We start from the raw sequence: 23,633 nt of genomic DNA on the forward strand, positions 1-23,633 counted from the left end.
AGTAACCCAAACATTTCAACTTCAGTCCGCTGCAGTTTGCCTCGTCTGGCATTAAGCTGCACTATGCTCCCTGGTCCGGGAAGAGGAGTTCAAGTTTTGGGTGGAGCTGACAAAAACGGAGGGATTTATCCCGTACAGTAAACATCTTTTCTTACTTACTTATCTTTTCCTCCTCCTGCCCCGACCGGCTGATTTGTGTGTCAGTGTGGTAAAACAAGAGGTTGATTTTACTGCACACTTTATTTATATGGCAAATTCCTCGTTACCAGAGGAATTCAGTAAAACACTGCACCAGGCCTTATTTTAGTTTGATATGAAGACTTACATTTTTCTTCTGTTTTGCAGAAACGGGTGATGGATATCTTCAAATGGCACGAGGTATTTTTAGCTTTCCTTTAAGAGTCTTTTCCTGAATCAATATCAAGACATTTAAAGCATTTTTCATGTGATGTTTAGGTCACTGTTTATAGTTTTTACACTGCAGTCCTAAGTAAACATCTCCAGTGTTCATCCTGGATGTGTTTACAGTGTGTTGCAAACTTTTGACAGGAGTCCTCGCATTCCCCCATCAGCCCCTGTTTTCCTTTTTATGTCATCCATCTGTTCCCAACTTTCTCCATTCCTGTTTGTTCCCCTCATCTCCGCCTCCCTGCTTCTCAGCTATCTTTCTCCTTTTCTTTATTTTTATTTTTTTAAAGGAGTGTGTGAGAGCGCAATCACAGAAACTCCAAGCTTTTCCGCACAAGCAGCCAAATTTATACTCGTGGTTGTTCCCCCCCCCCCCCCCCCCCCCCCACATGTTTATTTTGGGTTTTCTTGAGGGACGACATATCTGCGGGGGAAAAAAAGCCAAACGGCCCAGAGCGGGTGCTTTCCCTCTGGGGAACATGGCGGCGCGGGGTAAAAATAGGAAAGTCTTTTTTTGGGGAATGGAATTAAGGATTGGTGAGCGGCCTCCCTCCCGAGGGTCCCGCTCGCTCAAAACTGGGATGGGACGGGAGATCTCATCACTCATTTATTCCTTTGTATGTTCTTTCTTTTGTTGTTGCTCGCGTTCCATTTGAAAACAACAATTTACGGTAGGTCTTGTTTTAGACACAATAAAAAAGTACCACAGGCAGTCGGTCATTTCTCAGAACAATTAGCAACAAAGCATGACATAATTACTTTACACAAATCCCTTTTTTTCCTTTTTGCTGATTAAACAAATCACTTCCTGTCTCCTCCTCCACTTATCTCTTCTGTCTGCCCCTGTATGTAAATCTACTCCATGGGGTGGATTCATCCTCCCCCCCCCCCCCCCCCCCCCCCCCTCTGAACTCCAATGTCACAGTGTGTGTGGGTTGGGAGGAATTCTGGGATAGGAAAAAAATCCTCCTCCTCTGCTCTGACTTCTTGGTTTGACCTGTGCTTAACATGCTGTCTGCTACGGCAATCTACTACTACCGCGCTGCTGCTGCTGCTGCTGCTGCTGCATTCATGGCAATGGTTCCTCTGCATGGTGGGCGACCTGCTCAGGTTGCATCCAGTGGGACGGTGGGCGAGTGAATTGTTTTGTTCCTCCGGGTTTTTTACTGCAGTTAAGCTGCGGAAGTATTTATAATGTCTCCCTTGGCGGATATTGGCCGTCATCCAGCAACTGTCATCGATACAATGGAGGTTCTCCCCTGCAGAACCCTCTGACCCTTCAGCGTTCTTTCTTCACTGAAAGGCAGTGAATGAGTTTGGAAGCTTGTCTTGCAGCGAGCTGTCAACACACCAGAGAAGATTTTGATCACAGAGTTCAAAGTGTTCCATGTTGTTCTAAAATCTGCAGTTTAACACTGAATATATGTGTTTACTCGACATAAAACACTACACATACTCATCCCTGATCTCATCAGCCTTTAGTTCATGTGTTTACCTTCTTGTTATTAGTTAACAGGAGCAACCGTAACTCTTTATATTGTGCTTTGTGCATGCATGGCTACAGAAATACACGTGCACTATGAAGTCTGGCCTTTCAGCATCAGGCAGCTTGAAGATATAGAAGAGGTTCATTCAGTGTGCGCATGACTTTCAGGCTCATTTATGGAGCTTTTATATTTCGAACATTTTAATCAACAAAAGTATCATTTTAATTATCAGACTCACACAGTCAGTCTACCGGTCACGGTGAAAACTGTTGTATCATATCTTCTGTGGTTTCCAACAACACCCAAAAAAAATGAGGGACATCAGAAGGATGATCTCAGGCATTAGCAGGCAAGAAGTAGGGCCAGATAGAGCCATATTAAATATTAGTAATATTCCTTCAAAACAAGTTAAATGGTCATGATTTATATTTATTTATATATATATATATATATGCTGTGTATGTGTGTATGTACAAAACGTGCTGGGGACCAGTCAGCACCTACGTCTTACTTTTGTAGGTAAATACTTTGAGTCCAAATGAACAAGTGATCTTGAAAGCGCGATGATGAAACAGTCATGTCCCGAAACCGTTGCACTGCAGTGATCATTTCCCGTTTCATTCAGCTTCGTCCTGTAATTCACGCTCATAATTGCGTGGGCAGATGTGTGAGAACTGTGTATAGAAATTTCGTTGGAAACAACAACAGAAAAGGGGATGTTGGCATCAGCAGATATTAGTGTGACACATGTGGTGGACTGAGGGAGAAGTGTGATGTGGTGAACACTGTGAAAAACTGCAGTTTATATGTGCAAACGCCAGGGAGGTAAGTTCATCCCAACTTGATGCTTCAGCCAAGTATTGATGAGCACTGATTGCTGATGTGATGCCTGCTCTTTCTCACAGTCCCACAGTAAGCCGCCTGCGTGGCGGCCACGTCAGCACCGACCACAGCTTTCATCACTCAGCCGGTCACTTGGGTGCGGCCGGGAGCTGCTGTCCCTGTGACTAATGAGAGAAATGTGCAGGAACACAAATATAAACAGCTTTATGCAGCGCAAGAACGCTCATCCTGGCATTCCCACACATAAAACGACTTAAAAAGGAGGCCGCATTCGCAAGTGTTTGCAGGAGAAATTCATATTCAAAACACGGTTTGAAATCTGTTTGACATACAAAGTGGTTGTGTGAAGGCTGCAGCGGGTGATTGGAACCAGAAACCGGGAGAACATAGACTCAAAACACCTAGAATGAAGACGCAGAGCGAACAAAGTGCACGGAAGACTTTGCATGGTATCATGAGAGCACAATAAGCTCGATGTGGTAATAAATGACTGATTTAAGGGCTTGTCAATGACGATTATTATAATGACAGGATACAAGATGAATGTCTGATGTTTGTTGGGAAATAGCTAGATGAGAACATGGATACCACTTTCATACGTCTGTCCAATATGAAGCTCGAGCAATTAGCGGGTTAGCTTAGCTTCGCATAATGACTGCATTACTCTTTGATTTTTGACAAAGTGAAACAGAAGAGACGAGGCTCGAATGAGCCTTCGAGGTGCTGGTAGGCATTTTTGTTTTACCTATGGTCAGACCCACTCGTTTACAGTCTTTATGCTAAGCTAAGCTAACTAGACAGTCATTCTTGGGAAAAATACACGTTGAGATGAATTTGTCTGTCCTCATAGGTCACGTGACTTCAATCACTGGCTTTTGAAATGAAGTAAGACCCTCAGAAAAGCATCAATATAATGTGTGTCCACAGTTTCTCCAATCACTGGATTATTTATTCAGCTGTTTTCACCTTCCATAATTGAGTAGAGAGCATTCTTGGAGTGCCTTTTTTTTCCAGCAGGTCAGGACAAGGTCTCTGGCCTTCGACGTGGTCTGAGGGTGAATGGGTTTTTAAAATCTTCAGTTGGGACTATTGCTGGACAGGTTTTTCATTTTTAAATAATTGTTATCTTACCATTTACCGATTAAATGTTATTTTTGTCAAAGATGCACGCAAACAACGTATCAATCAATTCATCAAGTTTGTTGTCTGACTGCATCGAATCCATCCTTTTCAGAGGCAACGACCGGACCAGATGTGACTTCGGGCTCCGCCCGGTCTGTACTGGTCTGAGACTACTCGAGTGAGTCGGTCTAGAGGACTGTAATTCTTTGTGCAGCCACAGAGTCAAGGTCCCCCATCAAAGAGGAAATTACTACACGAGACTCAGAGGCCTATGCAGTGCCTGGGGGTAGGGCTGGTATGCGACACACACTCACACACACGCACATACACACACACACACACACACACACTCACACACCTTCAAACCCGTGCGTTAATGCACTGCAAGCCGCCACACACAAATGCACAATTACAAGACACAAAGCAAACACAACCCTGCAGGAACACACACACACACACGCACGCACGCACACACATAGGTACTTTAAATATACACACACACCGTCTGGCCTGTCGGGTGCTGGGCGCGTTATTTATTTTTGCTATCCTGTGTGAGAGTTAAAAATGGAATGTTTCAGCGACATAAAACGTTTCCTGTTTTGACGACTCCCTCGCTGAGCTGTTCCCTCAGCTAAATAGTCCCAGAGCACCACGCCATGACACACAGGGAAAATGTGTGTGTGTTGGTTTCTACATAAACAGTGTACGTTGACTCCGCGTATGTGTGTGCGTGTGCGTGTGTGTGGGTTAGTCTGTGTGCTCGTGTGTACACTGGTGGACATTCTTGTTGTTCTTGTTTGTGTTACATGGTCGCTTGCCTGCCCCTTTGTGTGTGTGTGTGTGGGGGGGAGGGGGTTGCCAAAAGAACAGGAAGAAAGCACTGTGCTGCATTTGAAGTGTAGCACAGGCACGTTATTGGTACCGGACTCTACGCTAGGTCGATGCATTTAAGGTAGTACCTCCCCCCTTTTCTTTTTTATCCTACTTTATATTTTCTCAAACCACAGGTCAAGACCCACAATTGGGCTGCAGGTCCCACTCCCGCTGGGCTCTCTGAGTCAATAAAAGAAGTTCCGAGAGGTGCTGCTACAGATGCATCTGCTTCAACAGTAACCCGGGCCCCTTTTATTCGACCCTCACTGACCCCCAAACGCTTCTTTCAAACTCTTTTCTGTTTGTAAATCTCCCTGCAGAGCCACAGGAGACATGATGCTGTCACAGGACGAGTTGCTCTCTTCGTGATGAGGAAACCGGAATGTCACTTCAAGCTTGTTGCAGGAAGTGCGTGTTGGGCATACAGTGCCAACACGACACCAAAACAATGTAGGTTGTTGTTTTTGTGAAAAGTGGAATTGAGAGCGATCAACTTTACCAAAAATAAATGATTCAAAAGTTTAAAGTCACTGTCAACACAAATTATCAAGGTTCAGAGTTCATTTTTCACCTTGTAAACAGCAGTTAGATACCAATCTGACCGAGAGCTGCAACGATTCATCTCGATTGATCAGCGAGTATTTTGATCATCAAAACGCTGGACATTTGCTGGAAACAGCATCTAAAATGTGAGGATCTGATGCTTTTCTTTGTCCTTAACTGTAATGAAGTAAATTGAATAGTAAATCTTTGTGTTTTGGACTGTTGATTGACCAAAACAAGCAATACTTCATACCATCGCAGCACTACTCTCACCATAAGGTCCCTTTAGTGTAGGTGGAGCTTTCGACCATGTCACATGATCTTCATCACATCAGCAGATGAGAGTTGTCACGAAATGTCCTTGTAGTTGGCTCTAAAGCTTCAAAGCAGAGGTTCAGAGTTAACCGTGGAAACAGCAGCTGAGTAGCAGTCCTGGAACTTTCGATCATGTTCAATGATTTCATCAGCAGGCGAAGCTGAGTTTTGAAGCTAACATGGAATAACGTTCTAAAATAAGAGCGTACCGAGCACACAGTTACACCAAAAGACATCATTCCTCTCACCGTCAGATTTATTTACCGTGCAAACCTCCTTCGTAGTGAATATTGTAATCATTCCATAGTTCAAAACAAAACAGATCATCGTCTAATGGCAGGAATCACAGATACAGATATTTAACCAAGTGATTTTTGGACAAATCCCCGCTGCTCTCTGTCCAAATCACTCACAAGTGTTTCAGACATTCTGCTGACAACCCAAAGAAAACACCTGCAGAGAGACGGGAGCTGCTGCAGACGAGAGCCGATTACATCTCCATTCTGTGACACTGTTGACTTGTGTCTCCGCGGAAACAAAGCACACAATCACACACACGCACGTCTCCCACCCACTGCCTTTGAAACCACGAGCCCACAGCTCAGACAAAGCAGCATATAGATGCTTACTGAATATACTTTGTGCTGCTGACTGCTCTCATTACATGCATGACGTGCGCTCAAATGCAGACATTTTATCTTCTCTTTCCGTCACTTGACACATTTGTCTTTCTCACCCACAATTCTTCTCTTTGTCTACACACACACACACACACACACATACACACGCACACACACACACTCCCTCTTCCCTTTCCCTCCCTTGTCTGTAATCCCTGCAGCTGTTGCTCTTACTCACACTGCTGCCAACTCCAGCCAAAAACCTTGTGTGTGTGTGTGTGTGTGTGTGTGTGTGTGTTTGTGAGAGAAAGAGTTACAGAAAAGCTAGATTCTCAATGAAGGAAGTGGGACAGAAAGAGCGAGGGGGAGAGATGCGAATGAGAGGATGGGGAGATGGGGAGATGGAGAGGAGGAATTCAATATCCCCCTCCAGTTTCCCCCCTCAGGGAGCCTCCATCTTCCTTTTTTTTCCAGACCCATTGTGTTACCTCCTCACCTCCTTCCTCCGCCCGTCCATCGCCATATCCTCAGCGAAAGCGGGCTCCGCATTGGGATATCACAAATCCATCAGCCACATCTGGCTCCATCGCGACTGTCGAGCGGAGAGTTTGGCTGCGTGCAAATACGAGCTAAATATATAACAGGGGTAATACATCTCCCAAGCCGGCTGTGGCTTGGATAGAACTCATTTTTGTGTGCTCTTAGTGAACAGTCTGAGAAATATGTTTCCAAATGAGGATACAGCAACGCAGGAAATCTCGTGTTTTGCTTTCTTTGCTAATCTTTCGTTCCTTTTCCCTGTTTCGTCGGTTGTTTTGGCTTAAAACAACAGTACATGCCATTATAGCTGCTTGTCTGATGGTCAGCTTCGCCTCCAAGTTCAGGTCTCTGGGCGTGATCTCCGTAGTGTCTTCACCACCTCTGATACCAGCTGGTGAAAATGACCAAAAACTACTTCTCACCAGTTTTTGGGTGGTTAAAAAAAAAGAAGAAAAAAAAGGTTACCAAGCTCAGTGTCATTGCATAACTTAGTGTCTCTGTATAAATCACCCGACAGGTGCTGAAACTGTAGCGACAAAGCTCCCGTAACCATGTGACGTTTTAATGGACTATATCAAATGTGCATGTCACATCCAGATGTCTAAATTCAGACATGCTACCACAAAGCAGACCCTAGACACACACACACACACACACAGCAGTTTAAAAGAAGAGTGATCGTGATTAACTTACAACACAGCTACCAATGTGTAGAATATTGAAGTTCAACTTGCAGCGGCACAAACCTGAATGTTCATTTCTCATGTGGGGCATTATATAAATGTATGAATACTTCGCTGTTATATGTCCTAAATAGGTAATTGGTGACCTCATAGTGTTATTTATTTATTATCCATGCAAATGTGATGAGAATATATGAGCTTCCTGTTGTTGCTGTTTGTTAATTTCATCCACTCTTGTTCATCTCGATCTTTTCTCAGCAGAGAACATTCTGTTGTGTTCATTCGGTTATTTCCGACACCGCGGCTTGTTATAAACAGTTCTGATGTGCTGGACAGAATGAACTGTCTTCGCTGCCTCCATGCAGCTTGTGTACATCACTGGCAGCATCATGTACACACTGATGTTTGGATGAAACCAGGGTTTATTTACATTCAAGTCAGGCCGTAGCGACACACTGAAATATGAAAGTGTGTGCAGGCTGTGCACTCCTAATGATGTGTTAGGGGCTGCTTCAGATCTGTTTCTATCCGATTGGTCATCAGATTATCATGCTGTTACCCCGACTGGTACTTACGGGGTAAAAAGTTGATTTCCCGAGAGACGGCCTTTCGTGTATGGCAGCTTTGTTGCCACAGCGACGGCACCCATGGCTGATTCGGACACATCCGCTGCTTGGTAATACACACCGTACTACACACAGTCAAACAGCCACAGTTACACCAGTGCAGCTCTACATTCTCGATGATCTCATATGAGCTATAGGTTCAGAGGCGTGTGTGTGTTGGTATGTGTGTGTGTGTGTGTGTTAGTGTGTGTGTGTGTGTGCCCTATGTGGTTCACTAGCAGTGAAGAAAAATACATGACCCGTGTTGGAAGGCTGCTGCTTGAGAGGCCAGAACCACACCACTTAACCTCTGCATCACACACACACACACACACACCCTTAGCACAACCATTCACTGTAAAATCCTCCAACACATGGATGCTATGAATTCAAACAGACCTATAAATTCTTCAGCAACGCACTTCAATGTTTTTTCAGTAGAAATGCTGTTACTCCTCTGGGTTCGATGCAGGTTTTTACAGGAAGTTAAAACCATAATTCTTCCCTCAAAGACAGCTGGCATGTGAAATCGACCGAGCTATTGACGAGCTGTACACTGTTACATTTGTGAGAGTTTCAGTGCTCGCGTTTTCTTGAAGAAGAAAAATAAGCTTGTGAAATGTTTATCTTTATGAATGATCGCGTCCTGGACATTTCATTCTTTACTAACAACACCAATAATGAACTCTGCTGATGTAATACCGAAAGCTTGACAAGTGCTTTGTGGGACTTCATAGAAAAATATGATAAATGATGAATAAAACTCAAAACAATTCACCCACCCAAAGCCTCAGAGCCAAGACGCTTTCAGGGTCTGCTTCCTTAATTTAACAGTCTTTCAGAAACTGCTAATGAAAAGATGAAAACAAAACAATGTGTGTTGTTGCACATCGGGTAGTCGGTGAGTGAGTGCTGGGAAGCCGGGGAGTATTGCATGTCATCTAACACTAACATTCTTTAAGTAGGTCAAGTGGAGACGTGATTCCCAGCCTTTTCCATAAACCCACTGATGTAACGCTGACCCACAAAACAGCAGCAGCTGCTGGGATCAGGGGTCTGGACCCCATCTCATCTTCTCCTTCCTCCTCCTGCCTGCTCCTCCTCCTCCTCCTGCTCCTTTCCTTTCCTTTGGTCGGTTTCATTTTTACTCTTAAATTAACCTGCGTCGTGACATCATTCTGCTGTGATTCTAACCTTAACCAAATAGTTGCCTAATCTTAACCCTAACCATAACCACAGCTGTTGCTTGTCTAAACTTTACCTGCATAGTTCCCCTGCAAGCAAACGTGGATGTGTTTGGCTTCACTTGTGCAAAGTGTGTAATTAGACTGGACTGAAGTTATTGCCTTTAAAGGTCTAGCTTAACATGGGTCAAAGTGTTTACGTCTGGGTTTCATTGCAGTGGCTATGTATAGGACGCTCCCACCCCTTCATTTGATCGATGGATTGAGTCAAAGATGTTCTAGGTGGCAATACCAGCAGGGGACACTACCGGTTTTATATGCCCTGAGATTCGCCTTACTTTCTACGGTTCTGGCGAGTAAATGCGGAATTGTCTTAAAACGTGCATTCTCTCTACTGACCAGCAGGGGGCGACTTCTCTGTTTGCCAATAGAAGTGTGATTGTCAATGAGAAAATGACCCTACTTCTCACTTGATTTATTACCTCAGTACTCATTTAGTAAATTGCATTCCTATTTAGAGTCAAACAGACCATAAAGCAGGGTTTGCTCTTGGGAGTGGCTCCCTTGTGATTGACCGGTCACGGCATTGTAACAGAGTAAAATAGACCATAAAGAGGAGGACGCTTTAGGGCGGACTTACTGTGATTGTCAGGTCTCTGCCGCTACCAGAGCCGTATACGGTGTCTCAACATCACCCCTCCGCATTCCAAATATGGTAACTTCTGTTCATTGGCTGCAAAAAAAATAAAAGAAGGCGATGGCCGTAATCCAAGATGGCGACAGCGAAATCGTCGAACTCGAGGCTTCAAAACTGCAGTCCACAAACCAATGGGTGATGTCACGATGACTACGTCCACTTCTTATATACAGTCTATGAGTAGAACAGACTTTTTAAATTAACGTCGCAAGATGGTCAGAGTCGCGGCCATCTTTATGTCTACCATTGCCATTGCCACAGTTGTGGCCGGCTCACTTCCTTGTAAACTAAACCCACTTAGCGAACGAAGAGTGCCAGAGTAAATTGAATAAACAACCTTAATGCTTCACCTACGCACTATTGTCACTTGTAAGAAAGCACTTTTAGCGGACAGCTTGTTAGTTAGCTGGCTTGCTAGCTTTATTGTTACATTGGTTACGGAAGACAAGCAGAACAGCGTGCTGGCGTATGTTGTCACCATAAAAACCAACAGCAATCGCCATTTTATTTGGCTCTAGTCCAGGGGTGTCAAACATACGGCCCGCGGGCCGGACCCGGCCCACCACGTCATTTTATGTGGCCCACGAATCCGCCAGCAAAAAAAAAATAATAATAATTTTTTTTTTTTTTTTTTTTACAAAAATTTAAAGTTAGATGTGAAAATAAAAATATCCCCATGGTCGAAATTATGAGATAGAAAGTCGAAGTGATGAGATGGCATGTTGTCTGTGTGCCGACATTAAAACTATCACAACAGGTGGACAGGAGATGCAACAGCCCATAAAGAGGATTTCCAACAAGTTTCTCAACATGCGTACTTCTCTGTACTGAAACGTCATCAGTCTCAGCCCAAGTACTGTTCCAATTCAAAGTTCACATCGAGCCAAGCACGGCCCTAATGCCCGGATGTGGCTCGCTCTGCCCATTTTACCCGGGATGCATCGGAGGTGACTTGTCTGTACTTGGGACAGCCAAATATCCCAGAATGCATTTTGCACCAGCAACAGGAAACAATGGCGGAGGAGAAATCACACAACTGGAAGTACGTGTTGTGGAAGTCACAGATATCCCGGGAAACTAAACTAACTATGTTAGGAGTACCGTAGTTACATTTACACCGTCTTACATTTACAACCGGCCCTTTGAGGGCGACCGTGATGCTGATGTGGCCCCAGAGTGAAAATGAGTTTGACACCCCTGCTCTAGTCAAATGACCACAGAAAATAGTTCAACGTTTCACTCCCATTCTAATTCTATGGGTGCAGCACATGCACAGTAAAGTCTGGTCTGCATTATCATAGAACATTTGGATGATTGATTCGTTTCCCAGAGGCATCCGCAGTCAACCTTGGGACATAATGTATTTCATACGTAAAATAAAAGTATGAATCACGCAGACTGTGCTATTAAATTAATCTTATTTGACATTTAAATGTGTGCACACCCATAGAGCAACTGAGCGGACACCATTCCTTTATGGTACGTGCAGCGAGCAAGCGAACTCTAGCCAATGGAATTGCGAGAAATTGTCCTCATGTACAATGGGCATAGAGAGAGGGATATTATGTAAGTAAGAGGTGTTAAACTGTATGTCTTATAGCCCATAGCCCCCCATGATGTCAGAGGCCGTGGCTTATTTTGCAATAAAACAGTCTCTGTCAAGGACACTAAGCAGGTCATCTTCTTTATTTCATGAGGAAGAAGTCTCAACTTCAGGCTTCACATGCTTTCAATGAATTCAACTTGAGCCCTGACCTCGGCTAGATTTGTCGTCTTGCGCCAGCTATAACCACTAGTGTGCCAAATTCGATCGGACCCTTTTCCCTGAAAATTTCATCAGCATGTGTAAGCCCTGTCATACACGAATACCTTTACCTGCGTGTGAACATACATGTCTTACTGTGTCTGATTTGATTTAGTTGAAGCTCAAGGTAAACATGTATCCTGAACTGCAGCTAGTCTGTCACTTAGATGATCAGACATTCTTGTTGCTATGAAAAATGTCTTTACATGAAGTGAATTTCCTCCAAAAAGAAGATTATTGATAAGTCTACTGAAGAATGGTACATCGTGTAAAAGGCGGACTGTATGAAGATCAATGAGAGGCAGAGTCCCTCCCCCATCAGAGTCCCCCAATTGGACCTTATTTTGGAAAGAATGATGTACTAATTGTGCTGCCCTCAGTATATGTGCTGTGATACACCTTGGCAGTTAGACAAACTCCTTCCTGACATCACGACTCTGAAGACAGTGCCCGTTGTCCACAGGTTTAATGACGTAAGAAAGAGTAAAACTAAAACACACAAAAGGCATAATGAATACAAATAAAATGATTTCTCTTTAACCTTACACATACACACAATGTACATAAACTGATTCTTCAATGAAATACATTGCTTTGTTTTTAATCGCTGCTTTTTATGTATTTACTGCTGATATGAACTTTAACAACAGTCATAGTGGCGTTATTAACGACTCGATGGAGTTTGTGCATAAAACTTCCCAAAACTAAACATTGTCACAAAAATAATCATCTGCGATCATAAGTAACAATAAAACAAATCAATACATACCAATGATGCTATCAAAAGGCATAAGATGCAGGCAGACCCAACTGGATTGGAAAACTACCGAAAACAGCGGCTCTGAGCCACTCTCTTCCTTCACTTCCTGATTATAAGTCACCTGACAAGTTACAGGGCATTTCCTGTTTCAAAATAAAACGTATAACATACTGACTTAACAATTGTAACAAAACACCAATCAATGGCGAAAGACAAATATTTTTTGCCGTGAATTACACATAATTTAAAAAATAATTTCTCAAGTCAAGAAAGTAGTATCATTTAGTTTTACGTGAAACCGCTCGGTGAACTACACCTCTCGTCTCGCACAATGTACGTCACTAACACGGCCGTTACCTTGGCTTTCTAACTAGCCAGGTAACTTAACTATATCCATGCACAGATGTTACGTGATCTTACCCAATGTGTTTCATCCAGCGACTCTTTTTAGCAGCTAGGAAGCGAAAGCACGAGCGAGACCCCTTGTTCTTGTGAGTACGTCACGGTACCAAACACACAGGCATCGTAGCTCCAGAGACAGACCTCACAACCTTTGGGTGTGTACTCTTTCTGACAACATATTTTCACAGTCTTTTACTTCGACAGTTTTTACGACTAAATGCATTTTTTCTTGATGTGCAAAAATATATTTTTAAGGCCTCCGTCTTGTGTTTCTTCTCCTGGCAGCGGGACTGATCAGTGATGCTCAGCAGACAAGACTGGTAACCACAACAGAGGAGGAGAGGTGGAAACACACAAGACACTCACTCACTTACTCACTAATCACTGTGTACAAGCATCACACCCACATCTGGAGACATCTTTCCATGTGTGTGTGTGTGTGTGTGTGCGTGTGAGCGAGAGACGGCGAGGGTGAACAGAAGTTTATTCAGAGAGGATGACAGAAAAGGTCTGTGACGGTTTGTGTGTGTGTGTGTGTGTGTATGTGTGTGTGTGTTGTGTGTGTGTACGTGTGTGTGTGTGTGGTTTGTTGAGGTTACACGGAAGTCAGAAATCAGGGTTGCTGGTTTGATTTCTAGTCGTGACGTTGCAAACGGCAGATGAGGACACCTGACCTCTTCCAACAACGGGAACGGAAAAGTACCACAAAAAAAGTACAAATCTGCACTGTGTGTGTGCGTGTGTGTGTGAATGTGTGTGTGTGTGCGCGCGCAGATATGTAGCTACCCACCCTTCCAGAGGGACCTCGCTATTGCATTCAGTCAGTTTAATAATAAACACATTCTCTGCTTTTGGACACACACACACACACACATACCCATATACACACACACACCCAGACTTTCTTTGTCTTTTTTTTAACACACGCCTTATGTTTGCCATGCATTTGACAGTGTCGCACGGCATTGTTTTATTCGTCCAAAATGAGACTCAGATGTGTTGAGGGAGTCTGATAAACAGCGTGCGGTGAGCCAGCCGCTTCATCGGGCTGCATTACACAGAATCAGTGCAAAAAGCCTGCAGATCTGACCTCTTGCTTCAAATTAAAGTGAGGACTTTCATTAAAATATGTTATCCCCGGCATCCAAATGAGAATTTAGTGTCTTACTGTGGGACCCAAGATTTCATATTGCTAGCTTGTGTTCTGGTTGGACCCGCCAGAAGAAGGCCTGTAACCTATTTTGGGTCTTTTCTGGACCCCGAGTTTAAGAAACCTGGGAGGGGAACATGACAAAGTCAGACCAACAACTGATTCTCATCATTTTGCATCACCACCCTGATTTTAACGTTTTTTGACTCATCGCACATCATTTTCTTTGGAGGCTGTGAGAGAAAACCTCCGCAGAGAGAGAGAGAAAGAAAGTGCAGCTTTAATTAGCATTTTGTGCTTTTACAACTGAACTGTACAGCTATAAATTAAGAGTGTTGATGTAATTAAAGAAACAAAAACACTGCGGGATGGTTTTCATTCCCAGCTCATGTGGCTATTCAATACTCGCCATACTTAACGTGGCACGAGAGAGCTTGCATAACAGTGAAAGCTCATTCAGCTCAACACAAAGTGATCTGTCATAATCTCTAACTCCAAACCAAAACATTCTATTCTATTCAAGTAAAAGGGACAAAAAGCAAAGACACAACATGCGTTGTACCTCAGTGCTGTTGTAGTAATATTTATAGAATTGAAAGTCTTTTGGCAACAACAATACATCTTTGGTACATCCACCCGACTTGAGCAAGACTGCACTGCATTGTGACTTTACAGTATGTGCATGAAAAATAGTGCCCCCCCCCCCCCCATCTAAATTATGAATCATAAACAATGAGAGTTGAAGCTTTGAATCACATTTTGTCGTGCTTTTCAGCCACAAATGGATACAAACACGGTAACCCGTGAAGTTTCCTTTAATATTTTAACATCCATGTGTGCGATTGCTACCGGTCTGATCTTTGCCCCCCCCCCCCTGCTTTTACCAGGCGGATTGTTACATTTCTTGGCATGTTACCACCACCATCTCTTCGGTGAAACAGTGCATGACCAACCTCGTTCTTGGGAGGCTGTCCTCTCAAGAAAAATAACTCATCATCAGTTGTTTGTCCAAATGCCTAAAATAAGGTTTAACTGGCAACGACTTTAACTGGGAGTATGCCTCTTGTCTGTAAGGAGTAAAGAGCTGTTAGTTCGACCTACAATCTCCCCCTAACATGACCTCAGTGGTGTTGGTCAGTCGGTTAGTCCACCACTTTGCTCCAGACTGAAATATCTCAACAGTTATTGAATGGTTTCACATTCATGGGGACATTCAAGACCCCCACAGGACCAGTTGTAATAACCTCACTGGTCCCCAGTAATTTATCCAGGCTTGCAAACTTGTATTCTTTCTACTGACCAGCAGGGGGCGACTCCTCTAGATGCAAAAGAAGTCTGGTTGTATAGAAGTCTATGAGAAAATGACTCTACTTCTCTCTTAATTTATTACCTCAGTAAACATTGTGAACATGAGTTTATGGTCTCAATCTCTAGTTTACAGTCTTCTTCAATACAGCGTGATGTTCATTTAGTAAATGATGGTCCATTAAGAGTTAAATAGACCATAAAGGGTATGCTTTAGGGCGGGGCTACCTTGTGATTGACAGGTCGTTAACACATCCTGTTACAACTTTAACCCTTTCACAGTGTGTTTTCAGTTCATGACAGTTAATTGTGACATCTTTTGTTGCCTTTAAATGTCTTATTCGGCATTCACTTGTACTTAGCTCATCTTAACAAGATGGTGACAGCTAAAATGCCGAACTCAAGGCTTCAAAAGGACAGTCCCAAAACCAACAGCACAGTGACTACGCCCAATTCCTATAGCCAGTCTATGCACTTATCAGGTCATCAGGTCAAATTCAGCATTTGTCTAATAGGCTACTTGGCCAATGACAACATGCCTAAACGAATGACATTCTCATCAGTCTGCAGTTTGTGAGCGAGCCTACCCGTCCAACTACGATAGTAAACATTATAACCTCTAAATATCAGCTTGCTACGTCATACATCATTTCAGATTTTAGAGAGGAGGAAGAAAGCTGATTGGATCCAGCTGTCATATCTAGTTAAGATAATTTGATGCTTTTCTGTAAAAGCCTTACATCACTCCAATAAACAACAGCGGGAACAACTTGTCAGCAGTGAAATATGTTGCTGGACCAGCCATACCTGCACATAACACTCAGTGTTTTGACAGTCCAGCCAAGTTTTACTTCCAACGCAGCCACAACTGGACAAACAACTACTATATCGATCAACAACCACATTACCACACACGGATTATTACAGTTTTTGTGCAAGCAGCTTTTTCCCTTAAACAACTGCTTAATCAGTTCCTGCTTCTGCACTCACACACACACACACACACACACACAAAGGTTGACCCGAGGGGAGGAAATTGAATTAGCAGGGTGTAATGCAGCTCCTTATGTGTGTAATCAGAGCAGGCTCAGAATACAGGGCCATTGTAAGTCACTGTGGTCGGAGTCGGAGAGCCAGCGACCGCTGGGGGAAGCTGCCCTTATCACTCGATATGATTACCAGCCAGGGGAATGTGTGTGTGTGTGTGTGTGTTGGTGAGATTGGTGTGGGAGTCATGGCTGACTGATTGCACGGGGAATGTGCGTCTACATGCTTGGGTTCGAGTGTGAGAGTCATTTTGAAAAAGTTTGATGAATGCCAAAAAAAACTCCAAAAAACTCCAAGCTTTTACACATCCAAAAATAAAGCGAACATTTCTTAAATTCAATCGTCACTAACCCCTCAGATATTTCTGGATTTGGGTTTTTTATATCCGAGAGTAACAGTCAAAAAGAGAAAAAAAGCCTTTTCTGCTCGTTGTTTCCACTGTCATTGTTCGGCCCGGGCCGTGTTTTCCACGGTGGATGTCATTGTTTTTCACTGTCTGTTCATTATTTTTGCGCTGGTATTTTGCCTCCTCCTGATATAGTGTTTCCTGCAATTGTCTTTTTTTTCTACCAGGCAGGCTGGCTCTGGACTCAAGCCAGCCGGTCCCTCCTACCTTAAAATACACACACACCCCCACACACACACACACACGCACACACACACACACACACCCATGACCATGCATACACACACATACTCTGGTTTTCCCTCTGCTCTCCCTTCATCCTCTTGGCACTTGAGCAAAAACACAAGAAGTCAGTGATACGGAAAACCAACTGTGTGTGTGTGTGTGTGTGTGTGTGTGTGTGTGTGTGTGTGTGTGTGTGTGTGTGTGTGTGTGTGGGAGGGAGAGAGTCCACCAGTCAGTTCAGATGGGTTTATCTCTCTCTCTCTCTCCCTCCCTCCCTCTGTTGCCTTTTGTTACGGCCCCTCACTTTCTCAACACTTGGACACAGGGAACTGATACTGTGCCGGTGTGTGTGTGTGTGTTTGTGTGTGTATGTGTGTGCACGTGTAGTTTGGGTGTCCTCACAACTCTCGATCTCTCTGGACTGAACTGTACGTGAACGTGACTGACGGGACTTTCTAACACGCTCCTGATGCTGAATGTTCACACCACAGACTGGTAAGGCAAAGTTGTGTGTTTTGGGTTTGCAGAGAGGATGAGTGTGCATGCATGTGTGTGTGTCGGGGGAAAATGCCACTTTGCGAGTGTGTGCATGTGCGAAATGCTGTCTGGAATGCAACAGGTCATTTGTGAACCTGGGTTTCCTTTTCTTTACTTGAGCAAGCTCCGATTTCATGCCTTCAAGATGTGGAGACATGTAAAGATGTGAGGCGCTCGTACGTCCTTTCCCCCCGATCCCCCCTCTCTCTGCCCGGCCCAAAGTTACTCAAGTTACCGGCTTCCTCCTGTTGTTATGAGCCCCGTGGTTTCTCTGCAGCATTCTGAGGGCGCTCCCACGCTCTCCCGAGGAGAAAGGAAGGAAGGAAAACAGGGATAACCATTTCGGAGCCACAAAAGAAGTGGGAGAAGCAGGCACGGTTTCATCCCGTCTCCTCTCGACATCTCTCGTGCACGCTTTTGTCCCTTTAACGCTTAAGCAACTTGGGAAAATGTTTTCTTGCTCTGTTTTTTTTGCTTGTCTGGTTGGCTACTTTTTATTTTTTTTATGAACAAAAAGTTTTCTCTTTTCTTCGGAGGTGGTGGATGGGCTGAGGTGGTTAGAAAATTGGAAACAGAGCCACCCACAGTGGAAGTGAGTCAGCCCAGCATTTAGTGGTGTGTTGACTTTTGAAATGGCAGGGATTGAGGGTGAGGGGGGGGGGGGGGGGGAACAGACACAATCGTCAGAAGAAAAGAGGAAAAATTAAAAAGTGTCACTTTGTTCAGATTTTCTGCTGAGGGTATATGTGAATCCCCACAAAGTGGGAGCAGAGTGCATGTGTACAACAGGCATTGAAGGAAAGAAGGACAGAAGGACAGATTGACGGAGAGGAGAGGAGAGGAGAGGAGAGGAGAGGAGAGGAGAGGAGGAAGCCAGGGGCTGTTTATAAAGGGAGGGAGCGGCTTGTGTCCATCTGGGACAATCCCAAGTGCTGAAAGCTTCCCCATCCTGATGCCCCCCCCCCCTCCCTTGTCTCCCCCTCTGTCTTTCTTGTTGTCTCGCTCCTTCAGAATAATGGGTACTTTTTCGTCATAACCTGCAAAACACATCCAGGTTGTTGCATTTGTTCTTTTTACACACACATGCTGCCTACCTTTCTTTCTGTCTCTTTCCTCTTCTCTCCGCTCATCTGCCAGCGTGCTACATGCAGCTCCGTCTAACAGGAAAAACACGACATGTCTTTATCCACGTTCATGTCCCCTATGTATATATACTGTATATATATATATATATATATATATATATATATATATATATATATATATATATATATATATATTGTTCTGCTTGGTTTGCAACATAATGCAAGTGAAATCTGTATTTTTGTGTCATTTAAACTATAAACGGTCTCACTTTAGCTGCAGATTTTCTGACATACAACTACGTTTTTTGGATCATAAAACAAATCATTATTTTCATAACAAATGATATATTAAAACTACAAGAAGCATAAGCTTCTACATATACATGTCAGATGCATTTTGGACATGCTCTCCTCATTCTCAAATCAACAACTGGTGGAACCAGCCGTATTTGCCTCTCGTCCTCTCCGTTATGTCGCCTGCTTGAGCAGCCTGTGTCTCCTTCTCCTCTTCCTCTTCACTCCCTCCCTGCCTTGTTCCCTCCACGCTGCCTGTGTATCCAGCGATAAGGGGACAGCGACGGTAGCACTTCCTCTCGCCACAGGAAGCAGGAAGTGCTGATTTTCACCGCAGCCTCTATGGGAAAACTCTGCGCCCGGTACACTTGGGATCCTCGTCGCTCACACACATGCACGCACAAACGCGAGCAGCACACACTCCCAGAGGTGCATGAGCTCTGTGTATGTGTGTGTGTGTGTGTGGTGTCACCTGTCTGCAGACAATGACTCCACTATATCTTTGCAGCCTGATGGTTTTCATGTGAAACCACCTGGGAAGCAGAACCCACTCTGTGTCTCTTTGACCTCAGGGTTGGCTCTCAGGTCAGAGGATGATTGGCTAATTATTCCTCTAATCACAGCAAATGTTTTGTTATCGCCCTCATTGGCCGCGGAGCACGTGGGTGGCGCTGTTGAGCTTAAGAAAACACAAATAACCATTCATCAGCTAATGGATTGCACTTCTACTGAGGGGTGAGAGCGCTGGATGTGAGAGAGAGAGAGAGACAGAGAGACGGAGGGATGGAGGGATGGAGGGAGGCTGGCGTGTAAAGAGAAAGTGGGGGAAGGCAAAGAATAAGGCATCCAACGGCAAAAAAACCCTACCTGTTGTTTTTGGGGTTTTTTCGTACAAGTGAGAGTCTTTCTCCTGTCTCGACCCAAATGAAGGGTTTGTATAATCACAGCGGTGGTTCCCTTGTGAAGACTTTCAAGTTTGTACGAACAAAAGGACGTCATCGGTACTTCTTTAAGCAAAAGCTAAATATGGCAGAACAAGAACACACGAATAGCACAAAGAAACTCACGCTTTATTCAAGAACATCTTGTCAACAAAGAACAAGGTCATTGACCGATTTTATCTTCACTTGTTCCAAGACAGTGTTAGGAGGGGTATTCTTTTTCAGCTCGTGACGCAAATGAACAGATAAACAATTGAAATGATGTCGCAGGGAACATTGTTAAAAGAAATATAGGGAGAATTAGGAACTTTTCGATTTAAAGAGAAGAACAAGGTTGAGAGGAAAGTGACAAAGAGGATAGGCAACACTTTTCCAGCCTTTTTCACACATGTGGGTTTGACCTAAATTAAATGTCTCAGCTGTCATTGAACACTTCTTGTTTGGTGAAAGAGGAGTCAGTGACAAGAAAACAGATCAAGATGGTCAATAAAAAAGCTAAAATGGTCATTTGTACTATGGATATGGATGTATGATAAAGGAAGCTGTATGTTCAAATGTTTCCAATAAAAGGCGTTATTGGAAGTTATACTATCAACCTGTTGAAACATGCATTGCATGCAGTACATACAATGGTTCTGGTGTCAATGCATAAGCCACACATTTGTCAAAAATATTTTTCAATGATGCAACTGATCAAACTTATGAGTGACAGGTGTCAACAAAAGGCAAAGTCTGACGGGATTAAAGCAAATAAAAACTTCTACGGAGAGAACATTCTAATGCTTCCAACACTCTCTTAAACTGTCTTTTTAAAATCTAATCAAATACCATTATTTTAACACACTACTAGAATGACTTTCAACTTTCAGAACAGATAAATCTGTCAAATGTCTTGTTTTGCCCAACTATAAATCCCAAACTCAAGCTATTCAATTTACTATGAAGCTGAGGCAGCAAATGTTCATGTTTGAGTGGCTGGAACTCTCAAATATTTGGCATTTTTAACTTGGAAAATGACTGAATACAATGAATTGGTAAATGTTGCTAATAGGGCAAATGCTTTAAGAGAGAGAAAATAAAATAAAGGATATGAGGACGGAGAGGAAGGCTGGCACTATATTGAGTGACTGCAGACAACAGAGAAACTAAGAGGAAAAGGAAGGAGGGAACATTTAGGTGACACCTGTGAGTATGACAGAGGAGTTAGGAAGGAGAGAAAGCAAAAGGGTCCACGGCACAATTGAAAGAAATCGAAGAGATTTGGGCGATTAGGAAACGTTGGAGATGTGAGCCTAAGCTATGAGCGGGTCAGAGGTCAAGAGGGTTGAGCAGGTCAGAGTGGGCCCAGCAGCTCTACTTAGAACAGGATATCCTGCAGGGAAAAACCCATCTGTCTCTCTCTCTCTCTCTCTCTCTCCCTCCCTCTCTCTCTCTCTCTCTCTCGCTCTTGCTCTCTGTCTCTTAAATTCCCACAGAGGGCACAGTGGAGAGGAGAGGTGTAACCTTTCACTCAGAACAACAGAGAAAACACAAGTTCCCGACTGAGAGGCTTCACTTTCATCAATCATCGGTGGCTGTGACAGATAGCAGAGATGCACGCCTGATGTGTCTTGACCCGACAAACTGAGTGTGTATAAAGTCTGGTGACAACAGTTGTATGATGTTTCATCCTGCGCTGTTGTTTGCGCAGGGACGATATAGGTATTGGTGAAGATTATAAAACATCCCAATTTTGTTTTTAATATACTCAGGCTTAACGTTAATATCAGCATGGACCCTGGAAAAACAGCTGTGGTATCAAACTCCTCATGTAAGATAGTGATTGCTTGGCTCAAGGTTTCAGAGTCGCTTTCCTTTGTTACCTGCCCTGCTGAAGGGTCTTTGGCTGAGGGACGAGGACAGGGTGGATGGTTGGGTCAAACTAACACCGGCCTTTCACCCAGGAAACCGCTGTTTGTGTCCCGAGGGAAAGCAAGTCAACATTGACTTACTTTATCTTACTTTTGTTACGTTACTAACTTAGCTAACACAAGCAAAACAAATTTTGATCGAAACTGCGATATTTTCTTAAACCCTTGTTGCCTAAACCAAGTGTGCGAAATGTGGGGAGTCAGGGTGGTCTGAGACCTCTTGATTGATACTTGTAGACCCCCTGAAAGTCTGAACCTAACTAAATACTTTTGTTGCCAAAACCAAAGAGACAAAAAACTAGGTAAACCTCTGTTGACAGTTTATTTTGAAAAGACACTGTATGCATTTAAGCGGACACTGACACTCTGTACCCGACACGTCCAGAACTGAATACTAGAGAGTCATAGTTTTGGGAGGATAATGACATATTATAGGCAAACAGATGTACTAGATATGTGCGAGTGCTGGAGAGTAAAGTGGGTGCCTTTTGATTGGGTGTCAAAGCCAAATTTCCGAAAATGTTCACCTTTTTTTTGGCCCTGTGATGACAAAATCATTGAAACTCAAGTGTCACCAGAGAATTACACAAAGTTCTCAAAAATTGTGATTCTCCAAGACTACTGTGCTGTGGTCTGACAAGACTGAGAACAATCTGATCCAATAACAGGAAACGACCCAAAACACAAGATTTAGGTTTTGTTGTTTCAAACGTGTAGACGTCTGACTGCCTTACACTGTCGATTATTTTAACCCTTTCAGTATTCTTAAGTGCAAACGGAAAAATTGCACTAATCCTTTACTAAAATTTATCTTGGAATTGATTATGACCAATTATTTGTTTTCTTGATTGACGTTCTGGTTTTTTTCGACACTATGCAACATTGCATACATACTTTCCACTCATGCACTCACCTACACTGCTGAAATGACTGAGTTTAAGCTCGCCTCAGGCTACATCCACACTCATACGTTTTCGTTTTAAAACAGAGTTTTTAGAGGTGACACCTTTACCTGATACCTCCATAATGATAAAACTGGGTGGTCCTCCCTCAGCTGAGCCCCCCAGCAGTGGTGCCAGTTCAGCTCGTCTGTTGTAACGGGCCTGATCCCGTTCTTGTCTGTGCTGGGACTGTTTATTTGCTGCTTCATTTGCATGACTCAGCGCTTTCTGGTGTTGCTTTATGCAGCCTTGTAGAGTGTGAGACTCCACAGTAGGGCTCAAGCCAGTTGGCCAGTCCACAGGTAATCTGGTGTGTCTCCCAAACACCCCATAGCGCGGGGTCATCCCTGTTGTGCTATGGGTGGTGTTATTATAGGCCTGGATAAGGGCTGGCAGTTGGTTGGGCCACTGTGCCTGGACGGTCTCGTCCAAGGAACTTAACAGCCTCAACAGGGTCGGATTGAATCTCATCAAAGTCATCTGTCTGCAGACAATGACTCCACTATATCTTTGCAGCCTGATGGTTTTCATGTGAAACCACCTGGGAAGCAGAACCCACTCTGTGTCTCTTTGACCTCAGGGTTGGCTCGCAGGTCAGAGGATGATTGGCTAATTATTCCTCTAATCACAGCAAATGTTTTGTTATCGCCCTCTTTGGCCGCGGAGCACGTGGGTGGCGCTGTTGAGCTTAAGAAAACACAAATAACCATTCATCAGCTAATGGATTGCACTTCTACTGAGGGGTGAGAGCGCTGGATGTGAGAGAGAGAGAGAGCGACAGAGAGAGACAGAGGGATGGAGGGAGGCTGGCGTGTAAAGAGAAAGTGGGGGAAGGCAAAGAATAAGGCATCCAAGGGCGAAAAACCCTACCTGTTGTTTTTGTAAGGCAAGTTTAGGCAAGGCAAG

General features: G+C 43.8%; 1 protein-coding gene across 2 annotated transcripts in view; it reads left to right on the top strand.

The window, feature by feature from the left end:
* Positions 1-17,391: 17,391 nt before the first annotated feature.
* hdac7a (histone deacetylase 7a) overlaps positions 17,392-23,633 on the top strand; it is a 60,720-nt gene continuing 54,478 nt past the window's right edge. For both annotated transcript variants that reach the window (XM_079273889.1, XM_079273890.1), the window contains exon 1: positions 17,392-17,514. In XM_079273889.1, coding sequence (XP_079130015.1) covers positions 17,496-17,514 — 19 coding nt within the window. In that variant the 5' untranslated portion in view covers positions 17,392-17,495. The remainder of the gene's footprint in view (positions 17,515-23,633) is intronic.

This window comes from Melanostigma gelatinosum, assembly GCF_949748355.1.
Source record: "Melanostigma gelatinosum genome assembly, chromosome: 8".
Lineage (NCBI taxonomy): Eukaryota > Metazoa > Chordata > Actinopteri > Perciformes > Zoarcidae > Melanostigma > Melanostigma gelatinosum.